Here is a 12,312-nt window from a genome sequence, read left to right as displayed (position 1 = left end):
TGTTCTGTAGGAGCTGTTCCACATGTAGATGTATTTTTGATGTATTTGTGGGGAGGAAGGTGATCTCCACGTCTTACTCCTCCGCCATCTTGAAGGTCCCTCCCTGTTGTATTATTTAGATTAAGTGATATCATATCTTTCTCTGTATTATTTCACTTAACATAATCCTCTCCAAGTCCATTCATGTTGCTGCAAACTGCAAAATTTTATTCTTTTTTTATTGCTAAATGGTATTCTAGTGTGTGTGTGTGTGTGTGTGTGTGTGTGTGTGTGTGTGTGTGTATGGGATCACATCTTTATCCATTCGTCTCTTGCTGAACACTTAGGTTGCTTCCATAACTCAGCAATTATAAATAATACTGTTATGAGCATTGGGGTGCATGTATCTTTTCTAATTATTGTTTTTCAGATATATACCTGGGGGGTCATATGGTAGTTTTACTTTTAGTTTTTTAAGAAACCTCCATACTGTTTTCCATAGTGGCTGTATCAATTTACATTCCCACCAACCGTGTATGAGGGTTCTCTTTCCTCCACATCCTTGCCAACATTAGTTATTTGTTGTCTTTTTGATGATAGCCTGTCTGACAGGTGTGAGATAATATCTCATTGTGGTTTTGATTTGAATTTCCCTGATGATTAGCTACGTTGAGCATCTTTTCATATGCCTGTTGACCATCTGCATTTCCTCTTTGGAAAAATGTCTATTCAGTTCTTCTGCCCATATTTTTATTCCGGTTGTTTGGTTTTTTTGATGTTGACTTTCATCAGCTGTTTATATATGTTGGGTATTAACCCCTTATCAGTCATATCATTTGCAAATAGTTTCTCCCATTCTGTGGGGTTTATTTTCATTTTTCTTTTAACACACATATATATGTGTGTGTGTGTGTGTATGTATGTATATATATATAAATAGTTGTCTTTGTCCTTATATGCTGATTCCATTATTTCTGTCATTTCTGGTTCTATTTCTATTAACCGATGCTTTTTCTCATGGCTATGAGTTATACATTCTTTCTTTTTCACATGCTGTGATGTCTGAATGGACGTAGACATTAATGATATCATATTGTTGAGCTTCTGTATTATGTTGTTCCAGCAGGCAGCTAATCTAGCTGTGAATCAGCAAGAAATCTTCAAGGTGTGTTTCCAAGCTCTGTTAAAATCCCTCCAGCATAGCCTTTTCCTAGGACTATAAAGTACTATACTGCTAAGTTGTAACATTTTAAGGTCTCTACTGAATGCCTTATTAAGTAAGGTCTTGCCATTATATCTGGATAGAATTTGGATGGTCCCAAGCACTGTGTGAGGTCTGGCCATCATGCAGCTCACAATTTCTTTGTAATATTTCTTTCCTGAGTAGTTTTTCTTTGCTTGGCCTTGTGAAGTGTCCTCCTACACATGTGCAGCTTAGTATTCAACAAATAATCCAGAAAACCTCTGTTCAAATTTCTTGAGCTCTTCTTTTCAGGGTCTTCTTCTCTCCATGACCCCAACCCAGAAATTCTCTGCATCAGTTCTCTGGAACTCCAGTCTCTGCCCCATCAGTTCAGTGAGACTGCGGGGACTTTGTGGGCTTCACCTGTGCCACAGTCCAGAAAGGGCCTCCACGCCAAAAGTCAAGGCAATTATGGGGCTCACATAGTTTGCTTCCCTTATTTCAGGAATTGCAATTTTGTACTGCCTATTGTCTGAAATTCACTAAGTCATATATTTGTCCAGAGTTTTAGCTGTTTACATTGGGAAGGCTACTCCGTTAACAATGAACTTTATGACTTTTTAAATACTTTTTTAATAAGTTCCAAGAAATTTTATTTTTTAAAAATAATTAGACATTTTATTATGCTTTTTCCAAAAAATCATCTTAATATGCGAGTTTGAGATGCAAATCACCAATAAGAGTTGAATGCAGTTAATGCAATAAAGTCAACTTCTGAAATGTATTGGAGAATCAACTTCAGAAAATAGTTAATGTTAAGTTTTATATCAGAGGTCAAAATGTATACAGCAATGACCTATACGTCCAACAATAAGACTATGTCTAAGAGACATAAATAAAACTGGCAAGTCAAAAAATATGTAGTATGACTTTAATATTTATATTTTTATTTATAGATTTTTTTGCATAATCCATATTATATATAATATATATTACTGTTTATAGCTGACGAAAAATGAAATCATTTAAGCCTGACATTTATAATAGTCAGCTAACATCTAATATTAAAATAAAACTTGTCTTCTTTCTTTGTTTGTACATCTGCCTCTCCCATGCCACAGTACTTTTCCCTGAGTCCCTGTTCTCTTTCTGACTATGATTTCACGATTGCCATATAGTGACATTCCCCTAATTTTTATGTATGTCCCCTCCTTTCCCTCAAGTTTTAACTTCATATTTCCATCTGCCTATATTTAGATTATTTCAATATTTCCTCATATTCAATATTTACAAACTCAATTTTTTCTGCTCACAAAGAAGCATTGCTTCCCATTTACCTAATTCTTCTTAGTGATATTTTTCCTATCTCTTAGTTTTATTATAATATTAATTTTTGCACTGATTCTTCTCTCTCCTTCACATTAAATCTTTTCTTGAGTCCTCTGGATAACACTTCTTACATACAAGTGGTTATTTCTACTCCTGCTTGTGGAAGACTAATTACATTGAGAGTCCCGAATAAATGGCTTCCCTGCATTCACGCCCTTTGCCCTGTATTCCCTCCTATTCTGACGCCATCTCTTACCACCATGTTACTGAATTTCTGAGCCTTACATGTGATAGACACCTTGGACTGACTACATCATTAGTCATTCTATCACCCTTTTAGAGTAAAGAAGCTGAAAAAGCATAAAACTACATTTTCTATACTTCCTTGATGCTAGGGTTCTGAATATGTTGTTGGCTTAGAAATAAACGCACTCACAAAAACTGAATTAGTTGAAACTGAATCACATAGTGAGACAGGACAACACAGGGCATATATATCTGGCTGTTGTACATTGCAGCAGGACTGTTTTATGGACCCTGTGTCTGTAGTAGTAGCTCCTTGAGTCAGCAGGCAGCTTCCTGGTCATGACGGCAAAGGCAGCAATTCCTTTGGAGCCTATTCCTATTCAGCTGGGTAGTTGCGGGGGTCATTCATGAAAGTACGGCCTAGTCTCTTCTTCAACAATTCCATAGCTATTCATGTATCCTTTTCTGCTTACATTGGCTGGAGTGAATTCTGTTATCCATTGTTAAGAATGCTGATGAATAGTTTCCTTGTCTTTAAACAACGATACTAATATCTTGAAGGGTTACTAAAAGGATTGAATGGGACAATTCGGGTAAAGCATAACACATATTACCCGCCAAAAACTAGTTCTTGTTGTTGTGTTATTGTTACTCTATTCTAAAGTGGCTTAACAATCAGAATGCCTGGGTTTGAATTATGGCTCTTAGCATATGTTCTTTCTGCAACCTTGGTCAAGTTGCGTAACTGCTCTAAGGCTTGACTTCTTTATCTATAAACTAGGTAAATGATATAACTACTTCATGTATTTTGGTAAAAATTAAATGAGAATATGTAAATAAAATTTTCTTTTCTGTGTTTTGTTATTCTCCACACAAATCTGATTCCATCAAATTAATTTCCCACATTGCCTCCTATTTTTAATGCCATGACCTCACATTGTTTCCTCAGAATTCTGGGCACACTTTTTAAAACTAACACCCAGTGCCTCAACATTATGTATTCTCTCCTTTTCAATTCAAATCCATTTTTCAAGCTGTTCCTTTTTCATGAAATCTTTTCAGGGACTTGCAAACTACCTTGATCACTTCCTTGATCTTGGAGCTCCTACAAACGGCACCATGCATTTTAACACTTCACTGTTTTTTTCCACTAGTAAATGTGCCTTATTTCTTTCTCAAATGGATTTTTAGCTCCTTGAGATCAGTAACAACTACTTTTAAAAAATATATCTAACAGAGCTCTTTCAAGTGTTCACCATTTAACAGTCACTTGAAAAACTGCTGACTAGATGATTTACCATGACACTGACTGAATTCAAGTAGATTATATAATATTTTGGAATATGTTATTAAATGTAGAGAACTTAGACGTAAGAACTTGGTTAAAAGCATTTAATATTATATAAATATATATATATATTTCTCTTATTAATTTTTCTCTTTACCAAAACATTTCTGTCTCTGATTTCCTTTATTTGTGCTTAATTCTAACCACAGAAACAATAATAATATTAAGTGAGCTGAGAAAGTGAACACATAATATGCCACTGTCAACATTAAAACATGGGAATGGGGCTTCCCTGGTGGCGCAGTGGTTGAGAATCTGCCTGCCAATGCAGGGGACATGGGTTCGAGACCTGGTCTGGGAAGATCCCACATGCCGCAGAGCAACTAGGCCCGTGAGCCACAATTACTGAGCCTGCACGTCTGGAGCCTGTGCTCCGCAACAAGAGAGGCCGCGATAGTGAGAGACCCGCGCACCGCGATGAAGAGTGGCCCCCGCTCGCCACAACTAGAGGAAGCCCTCGCACAGAAACAAAGACCCAACACAGCCATAAATAAATAAATAAATAAATTAATTAAAAAAAAAAAGATACACCAGCTTAAAAAAAAAAAAAACATGGGAATGACTTCTGTTCCTTAGACACATTTGTCAGCAGTGACATAAGATTCTGCACAGATAAAAGAGCATTGTTTTCAACCTTGGTTGCACACTGGAATCATCTGGAGAACTTTAACAATACCAATACCTGCGTCTTAACCCCAGAGACCTCCATTTAACTCGATTGGCATATGGCTTGGCAACGGAATATTTAAAGTTAGCCACATGAGTGTCATGAGCAATTAGGAATAAGAACCACTGGTCAGAGGCTGTTCTCCATTTATCATCCTCTCCTGTTCACTTTCCTCTCACTGCTTTGCTTTAGGAACACACTGCCTTCTTGGAGAGGTTTAAGGCTATTCCTTTGCCATCACTAGTGACACCTTTGGCACATATATACCAGTAAGGATGATAAAATGGCATTATTTTGAAAACTATTTTCTGAAAATATCTTTCTGTAATTTCAGCAGGCAGCAACAGTATTTATGTACATTAGAAATAAGGTAACGACTAAAATATCAGCCTGGCAAAAAGAGAGGGGAGGAGAAAGGGAAAGAAAAGTCTACAGCTGCATTAACTATAAATGAAAGTTACAGTGTCAAGTTATATGTACCTGATTGATGGCGCCCAGATCATCAGCAAAGCTGTTTACTTCTGACAGAAGCAGAGATATTATAGATTTTCTCAACAAGCTGCAACTTCCCAGGGTTACCAGACTCTCAGAGACATACTGCTGCACCTGAAACTAAAGATCAAAATGAGTAGGTTTCTATTTTCTATCAAGTTAGCTCAAAATATATTTAATGGGCACTTTCTAAAATTTACTGCTGAGTTCCATGCTGCAGGGAGTACAAAAAGTGTCAACATAATTCTGGGTCAGTCTCAAGCAAAACTGTGAAACAGACAGATTATCATAATAGAAGTAATGAAATTTTATAGCAGTTAATATTTTGAAATGTGTGACAAGGTGCTAAAATGGAAGTTTTAGCTGAAGAACCAAAAGATCATATCATTTAGACAGAGTACATACAGAATGAATCAAGATGATAAAACAAGACTCTCAAGCCCTTACCCACTAAATATATTGGGTGGGGCAAAAAGTGCCTTTGTTTTTTTAAGTAAAAATAAAAGACGCAGCTTTCATTTTCACCAAGAACTTTATTGAACAACATATTCACCCTTTTGCTCCACTACCTTCTGCCATTTTTCAGGCAACTTCATAATTCCATCTATCCAAAACATTTTATTTTTTTGAGCAAAGAACTGTTCCAGGTACCTTTTACAGTCTTCCAGGGAATGGAAATTTTTTCCATTAAGAGAATTTTGTAAAGACCTAAATCAATGGAAATCTGAAGGTGCAATGTCTGGTGAATAGGGCGGATGAATCAGAACTTCCCAGCCAAGCTGTAACAATTTTTGCCTGGTCATCAAAGAAACATGTAGTCTTGCGTTATCCTGATGGAAGATTATGTGTTTTCTGTTGACTAATTCTGGACACTTTTCATTGAGTGCTGCTTTCAGTTGGTCTAACTGGGGGCAGTCCTTGTTGGAATTAATCGTTTGGTTTTCTGGAAGAAGCTCGTAATAGAGGACTCCCTTCCAATCCCACCATATACACAACATCACCTTCTCTGGATGAAGACCTGCCTTTGGTATAGTTGGTGGTGATTCATTTCACTTGCCCCACGATCTCTTCTGTGCCACATAGTTGTACAGTATCCACTTTTCATTGCCCGTCACAGTTTGTTTTTAAAATGGAATGTTTTCATCACATTTTAGTAGAGAATTGCATGTGGAAATATGGTCAAGAAGGTTTTGTTCACTTAACTTATGTGGAACCCAAACATCAAAGCGATTCACATAACCAAGCTGGTGCAAATGATTTTCAATGCTTGATCTGACTAAGTCGGATTTGAGTATGTTGGCTATCTCCCGCGTGGTATAACGTCTCAATTATTGTTTCGATTTGATCGCTATCAACTTCGACTGGTCTACCCGACCATGGAGCATCATCCAGCGAGAAATCTCCAGCAAGAAACTTCTCAAACCACTTTTGACATGTTCGATCAGTCACAGCACCTTTTCCACACACTGCACAAATCTTTTCGTGTGTTTCTGTTGCATTTTTACATTTCTTTAAATAATAAAGCATAATATGCCAAACTGTTGCTTTTTTTTCTTCCATCTTCAATATTAGAATGGCTACACAAAAATTCACCAATTTTGATGTCTTTTTTTTAAAAGCACGTTGATATGACAGCTGTCACATACAGTCTTAACAAAATTGTTTCGAATGAAGTTAAAGACAACTAAGTGCTACTATAGCCATCTTACGGAAAAAAATCAAACGAACCTTTTGGCCCACCCAATAGATATGGAGATATAGAGGTAGAGGTGGATAAACAGGGTAAGAGGAAAAAGTTTGAAGACGTTTTTGGGGGAGAGTCCCACCTCCACGTTGCAGAGGGACAGGTGTGGGTATGGGCGTGGGTGTTTATTCTCCACTAGTCAAAAGTCTAAAGTCACAATGTTTTAGAGTGAGGAGAAAGAAATGTGGGACTCTGAATTTTCATCTAGAGGCAGCAAAAGAACTCGTCATTAAATACATTTCAAAGGATCATGGGAGACAATGAACTATATCCCCTATAGTTAGGAGGAGAAAGGCCATTTGATTATAATTCACATTAAGTTGCATATAACTCATATCTGGAATTTCATTAAATCTTTCCTTTAATATATCTGGGAGAATGGAGGCTTCAAGGTGTATCTCAAAACACAGAAACAGCATCTGCCTTGCCATTGTTCTCTATGGGCTTAAAATCCTATTGAGGAGACACTGCTTTTATATGTAAAATGTTTAAATGACAATGCTTAAATAACTAATGCCATATGAAACTAGGAAATGCCATCTGTGTCCTTTACGATGTATACTTAATATAGATATTTCTCAAACTGATATTTTAATAATATACTTTAACTTTAAAAGTTAATCAGTGACACTAAGGAAGTGAATGGATTATAGACTTCAAAAGAAATTTCTATTATAAATCTGGACATGCATAACTAGCTGTTAATAATAATTTTTGAAATCAACTTATCAAAGTTAAAACTAAAACCACATCAATTTATTATCATAGAAAATCATAGTTATTTATCATTGTTATTTCCTAACAATGTAATTAGCTAAGACTCCCATCTTTTGTAACTCTCCAGTATGACTTATTATATGTCACATGTTTTACAACATTTTAATTTGTACCTGAAAAAAGAGTACTTTTACCTAAGCTCTAAAAAACTTCGGTTGAGTATTTCACTGATGCTTTAATTGTTTATTTATCTTTTTTCCTGAATATTTAATCTTTAGGAGATAACTTAAAGAGAAGAAAAATTTCACCATAAACTGAAAGGGACTTTACAGAATGGGGATGAAATGAAAGTGTGACAGGGTAGGCTGCAGACTCTGGAGCCCAACACTGCCTGAGTCAAATCCCAACTCCATGCCTACTAACTTGTACTAACAACTTACTTAACCTTTTATGTCTCAGCTTACACATCTGCAAAACAGTGACTGGGACAGCACCCACTACATAGAATTGTGCATATTAAGTTAGACAGCAAAACTGATTAACATAGTGTCCAGCCCCAAGTAAGTGCCGAATAAGTGTTAAATGTTATAATGTAGGATAATAATGTAAAAGCATTGAAGGTTATACGTGTAATTCATTGACCCTTAAGAAGTTAAATACTAGAAATAAAATCCATTTGTCTAGAGTTAATACAGTCCTTTTAGAGGACATTGCTGAGAAGGAAAGTTCACCACAAAGAGATTTTCCACAATACAGCTATGAACCGTGACTGTCTCCCCAATATGACTGAGGTTCAATCGAGAGCAAAGACTAAGTACAGAGCCATTAAGGTGATTTAAAATTCTGTGAATATTATTATAAAATGGCCTCTCTTCTTCCTTACATTTTAACTGTCACTTGCCCTTTTGTAAATGCAGTGGAACTTTGAGAGAGGCTGACGTGGAGGCCTGGGCTCACATCACGCATGAGGCAACTGCAGCGGAAACCACGGAAGGACCTGCCAACACCCACGCCATCATTTTCTACTCTAGCACATCTTTCTGCATTTCAGGGACAGAGGAGCTAGAAATAAATTTCCCCAGATTCCTCTGCAGTTAGGATTTTGGATGAGGTTTGAGTTCTGCCAATCTGAGCGCTCATTTGAGAACCGGATTTAGCAGTACATTACGGAAGAAGAGAAGTGGGCTCAGGGCATGCGTTTTGCTGGCGCGGACTGTAGCAGAGGCGGCACAGTTCTGGCTTATCCTGCAGCTGGTTCAGAGGCTTCCTGCGTTTCCAGGTTCTTAATTCTAGTAGATGCAGCGGGATGCTATCTTGGTGACCCACTGGTTTAGGGAGTCATTGCTGTAAACTCAGTCTTCCCAAAGGTGCTTGGATCTATATATCCACCTGGAAGATTCACAGAGCTCAGTGCCAAGATGAAGTCTTGAAATTTTCAGGGGTGGAAATTCCTACCACATGCCCAATAAATTTGCCTATTTGACCTGTGCAGGACATTGAAGGATCTTGGAGAATAACAGTGAATTATCACAAAATTAATCGGGTGGTGTTTGTAATTACACAGTGCTAATTACTGTTCCAGATGTAGCTCCCTGCCTCTGATCCATGTTAGACAGGTCTTGATCTGGGGGTTTGCATTCACCTAGGAGACAGCAGGGCACTTTTCCTGTCCTATTAAGGCTATGTCAACTTGCTGGCTCCGGGCCATTATTTAATAGTTCATAGGATTCTGATCATTGAAACGTTCCACAGGACATCGTGCCAGTGCACTGTACTGATGACATCATGCTGATATGGCAGGGGTTTTGAGGGCCCTGGTAAATCACATGCATTCCAGAGAGGGAACCCCAGAATTCAGGTGCCTGAAACACTTGGGCAGTTTCTGGGTCTTAGGCATGTGGGAATACACCCCTAAAGTGAAAAACATGTTGCTTTAGATGTACTTACTATCACTAATGAACAGATACAATGCTTGATGGGTCTCTGGATATTTGAGGCAACATATATTTCTTTGGTTTTCTACTCAGATGCATATAATTGAGAAACCACAAGGCTGTGAACTTTGAGAAGGGCCCAGAGGAGCATATTAAGATCTCTAGCTGGTCTACGTTGGGGAACAAGAGGCTCTGCCACATGGACCTTATGACCAGTAAGAGCCAATATTCCTGGAGCTAATCAGTACACCTGTAGCTGACCCTAATGAGACGATCACAAGGGGGGGGCACTTAGGTTTGGGAAGAAAGTCATAACTTTCTTGACAAGTAAATATTACCCTTTATAGAAAAAAGAAAAACTCCTTGCTTATGCTATTTGGCCCCAGTAATGACTGAATGAGTGCCTGATAGTGGGACACCAAGTGACTATACGCCCAGAGCTGCTCATCTGAACTGGGTGTTACCTAAGGTTAGGTATACACAGCAATACTCCATCATCAAGTAGTTGTAATAGATACAAAATTGGGATCAAGCGGGAACTAAAAACAGAAGCAAATTTTCCTTGAACAATTAGTTCCAGCTAGAATACTACTTCTTATAAGACTGAGTGATAGGAAACTTATGTTCTAAACCAGTGACCAATATCCGATGCTCTTTCTCCCACATCCAGAATACACAGGTTCAGGAGCCAAGGTATGAAAGTAAGGCTGGGAACTCTCAATATTACATCTAATGATATATTGGAAAAGTGTTATTCCCATCCTTGTGGCATTGGATCTTGTCTTAGAGGTCTACATAACCAAGTGAAAATGGTTCCGACCAAAGGACCGAACAATGGCTTCGTCAACTGGAAGCTGAGATTTCCACCTGGCTATATGAATTTCTTCATGCCACTGTACCAACGGCAAAAAAGAAGTTCCTGTGTTGGCTGGTGCAATTGACCTCTATGGTGGAGGAAAACAGGCATTTACAATGCCATGTCAGCAGGGAAGATTACATCTGGAAGCCAGGGACCGCCCTCTATTTCTGACACGTCCAAGTGGCAGAAATAAATAGAATACTACAGCAACCTCATGAGGCAAGATGACCAAAAGGTCAGATCCTTCAGGGATGAAACTCTGGGTAAATCAACTAAGTGAGGTTCTGGCTGAGGACAAAGGGAGAATGTAATTGGCAGTGGAGGAAGAAAATCAATACAAATGATGGACTTATAACCAGTTATAGAACCGAAGGCCATGATGGGTTACTTTATTCCTTCTTTGTGGGTACGTGTGTGTGTTTGTGTATTTTATAATTTAGTCCATGAATTACAAAGTATCAAACTAGAATTGTGACTGAACTAGCAGGGATGATCATCACATCACACTATATCACACGAGAAGATCGAGACTGAATCCTTCCTTTTGATAAGAGGTCTATAGATTTTTGTTTCTACAGAGCACTGGTGCATTATGTTTTCACAGCACATTGCTGTTGCTGTTGAGATTTGGTGGAAGTTTGAATATGGGAAAAAGGGAGTATATGAACGTTGAATAAGTAGAGGAGCAGTCCACAGCAGGTAGACGGGGATCACCACTCAAATATTCTTCAAGCATGTTTCCGGGGCTAAAGAGGCTAAAACTCTCTTTTAGAGAGGGTTCTGGATATAACGTAAATGTTTGTAGGAAGTCGATCTGATGTAAGACATAGTCAGAATTACTTGAGGTGGAAGGCAGGTTGCAGGGCATCCCTTTTGAATGATGATACGGTTCCTAGAAGATGCAGCAGGATTCTGGAACAGATGGCCGACGTCTTCCTGATTCAGGAGATTCCTGATGATGACAGAAGTGCTATCGATCTGGGACTGGCAGCTTTGGAAACTTCTATCTCTGTGCTGCCTCGATCACGGCAGAAGCAGCAGCAGCCCTGATCCTGTGGTGTGGTTTACAAGAAGAGATTTTAAGACAAATTTCAGAACTGTGCTTAATGTGAGCACTGATCCCAAAGATACAAATTCAGTACAGAAAGAGAAAAGAGTAAAAAGAACCAAGCAGAGATTCAAGAACATGTGAAATAAAAACTCAAGGCAGATGAGCCCAGGAGCAGAATGAAGATGACTGAGGAAAGAGTCTATGTACTTGAATACAGGTCAGTAGAATTCATGCAGCCTGAGGAATGAGCAGAATCTCAGGGGCGCATGGGACAATATACACAGGTCTATCAAGTGTAATTGGGATCCAGAAGGAGAAATGGGTCAGAACAGGCAGAAAATGTTTGAACAAATAATGGCTGAAAACTCCCTGAATTTGGCCAAAGACATACATGAACGAATTTCCTTGAACCCAAGCAATAAATATAAAAAGAAAAAATAAAGCCTAGGCATATCAGAGCCAAATCCTTAAAACTGTGGATAAAGAGACAAAGTTGAGAGCAATCAGAGAAAAATGACACTTTACAGGGAACATAATACAAATAACTGTGGACTTCCCATCAGAAACTATGGTGGTTAGAAAAGACTAGATTATTATCTTTAAATTGCTGGAAAAAAAAAGAAATGTCAACCTAGTATTCTATATCCAGCAAAAAATCCTTCAAGAATGAAGGTAAAATAGATATTTTCAGGTAAAATAGATATTTTCAGGTAAAATAGATATTTTCAGATAAAAATTAAAAGTAAGAAAATAGGTAACCAAC

The 12,312-nt window shown here is 38.0% G+C and overlaps 1 protein-coding gene across 4 annotated transcripts in view; it reads right to left on the bottom strand.

The window, feature by feature from the left end:
- The window catches only part of MEI4 (meiotic double-stranded break formation protein 4), a 256,245-nt gene that overhangs the window by 86,601 nt on the left and 157,332 nt on the right, over window positions 1-12,312 (bottom strand). For 3 of the 4 annotated variants that reach the window (XM_082405080.1, XM_082405079.1, XM_082405082.1), the window contains exon 4: window positions 5,233-5,364. The exons of the other annotated variant lie outside the window; for it this stretch is intronic. In XM_082405080.1, coding sequence (XP_082261206.1) covers window positions 5,233-5,364 — 132 coding nt within the window. The remainder of the gene's footprint in view (window positions 1-5,232; window positions 5,365-12,312) is intronic. 4 annotated transcript variants of the gene reach the window in all.

Source organism: Balaenoptera borealis (genome assembly GCF_965194805.1).
Source record: "Balaenoptera borealis genome assembly, chromosome: 9".
Classification (NCBI taxonomy): domain Eukaryota; kingdom Metazoa; phylum Chordata; class Mammalia; order Artiodactyla; family Balaenopteridae; genus Balaenoptera; species Balaenoptera borealis.
This window is presented reverse-complemented; position numbering and strand designations above follow the sequence as displayed.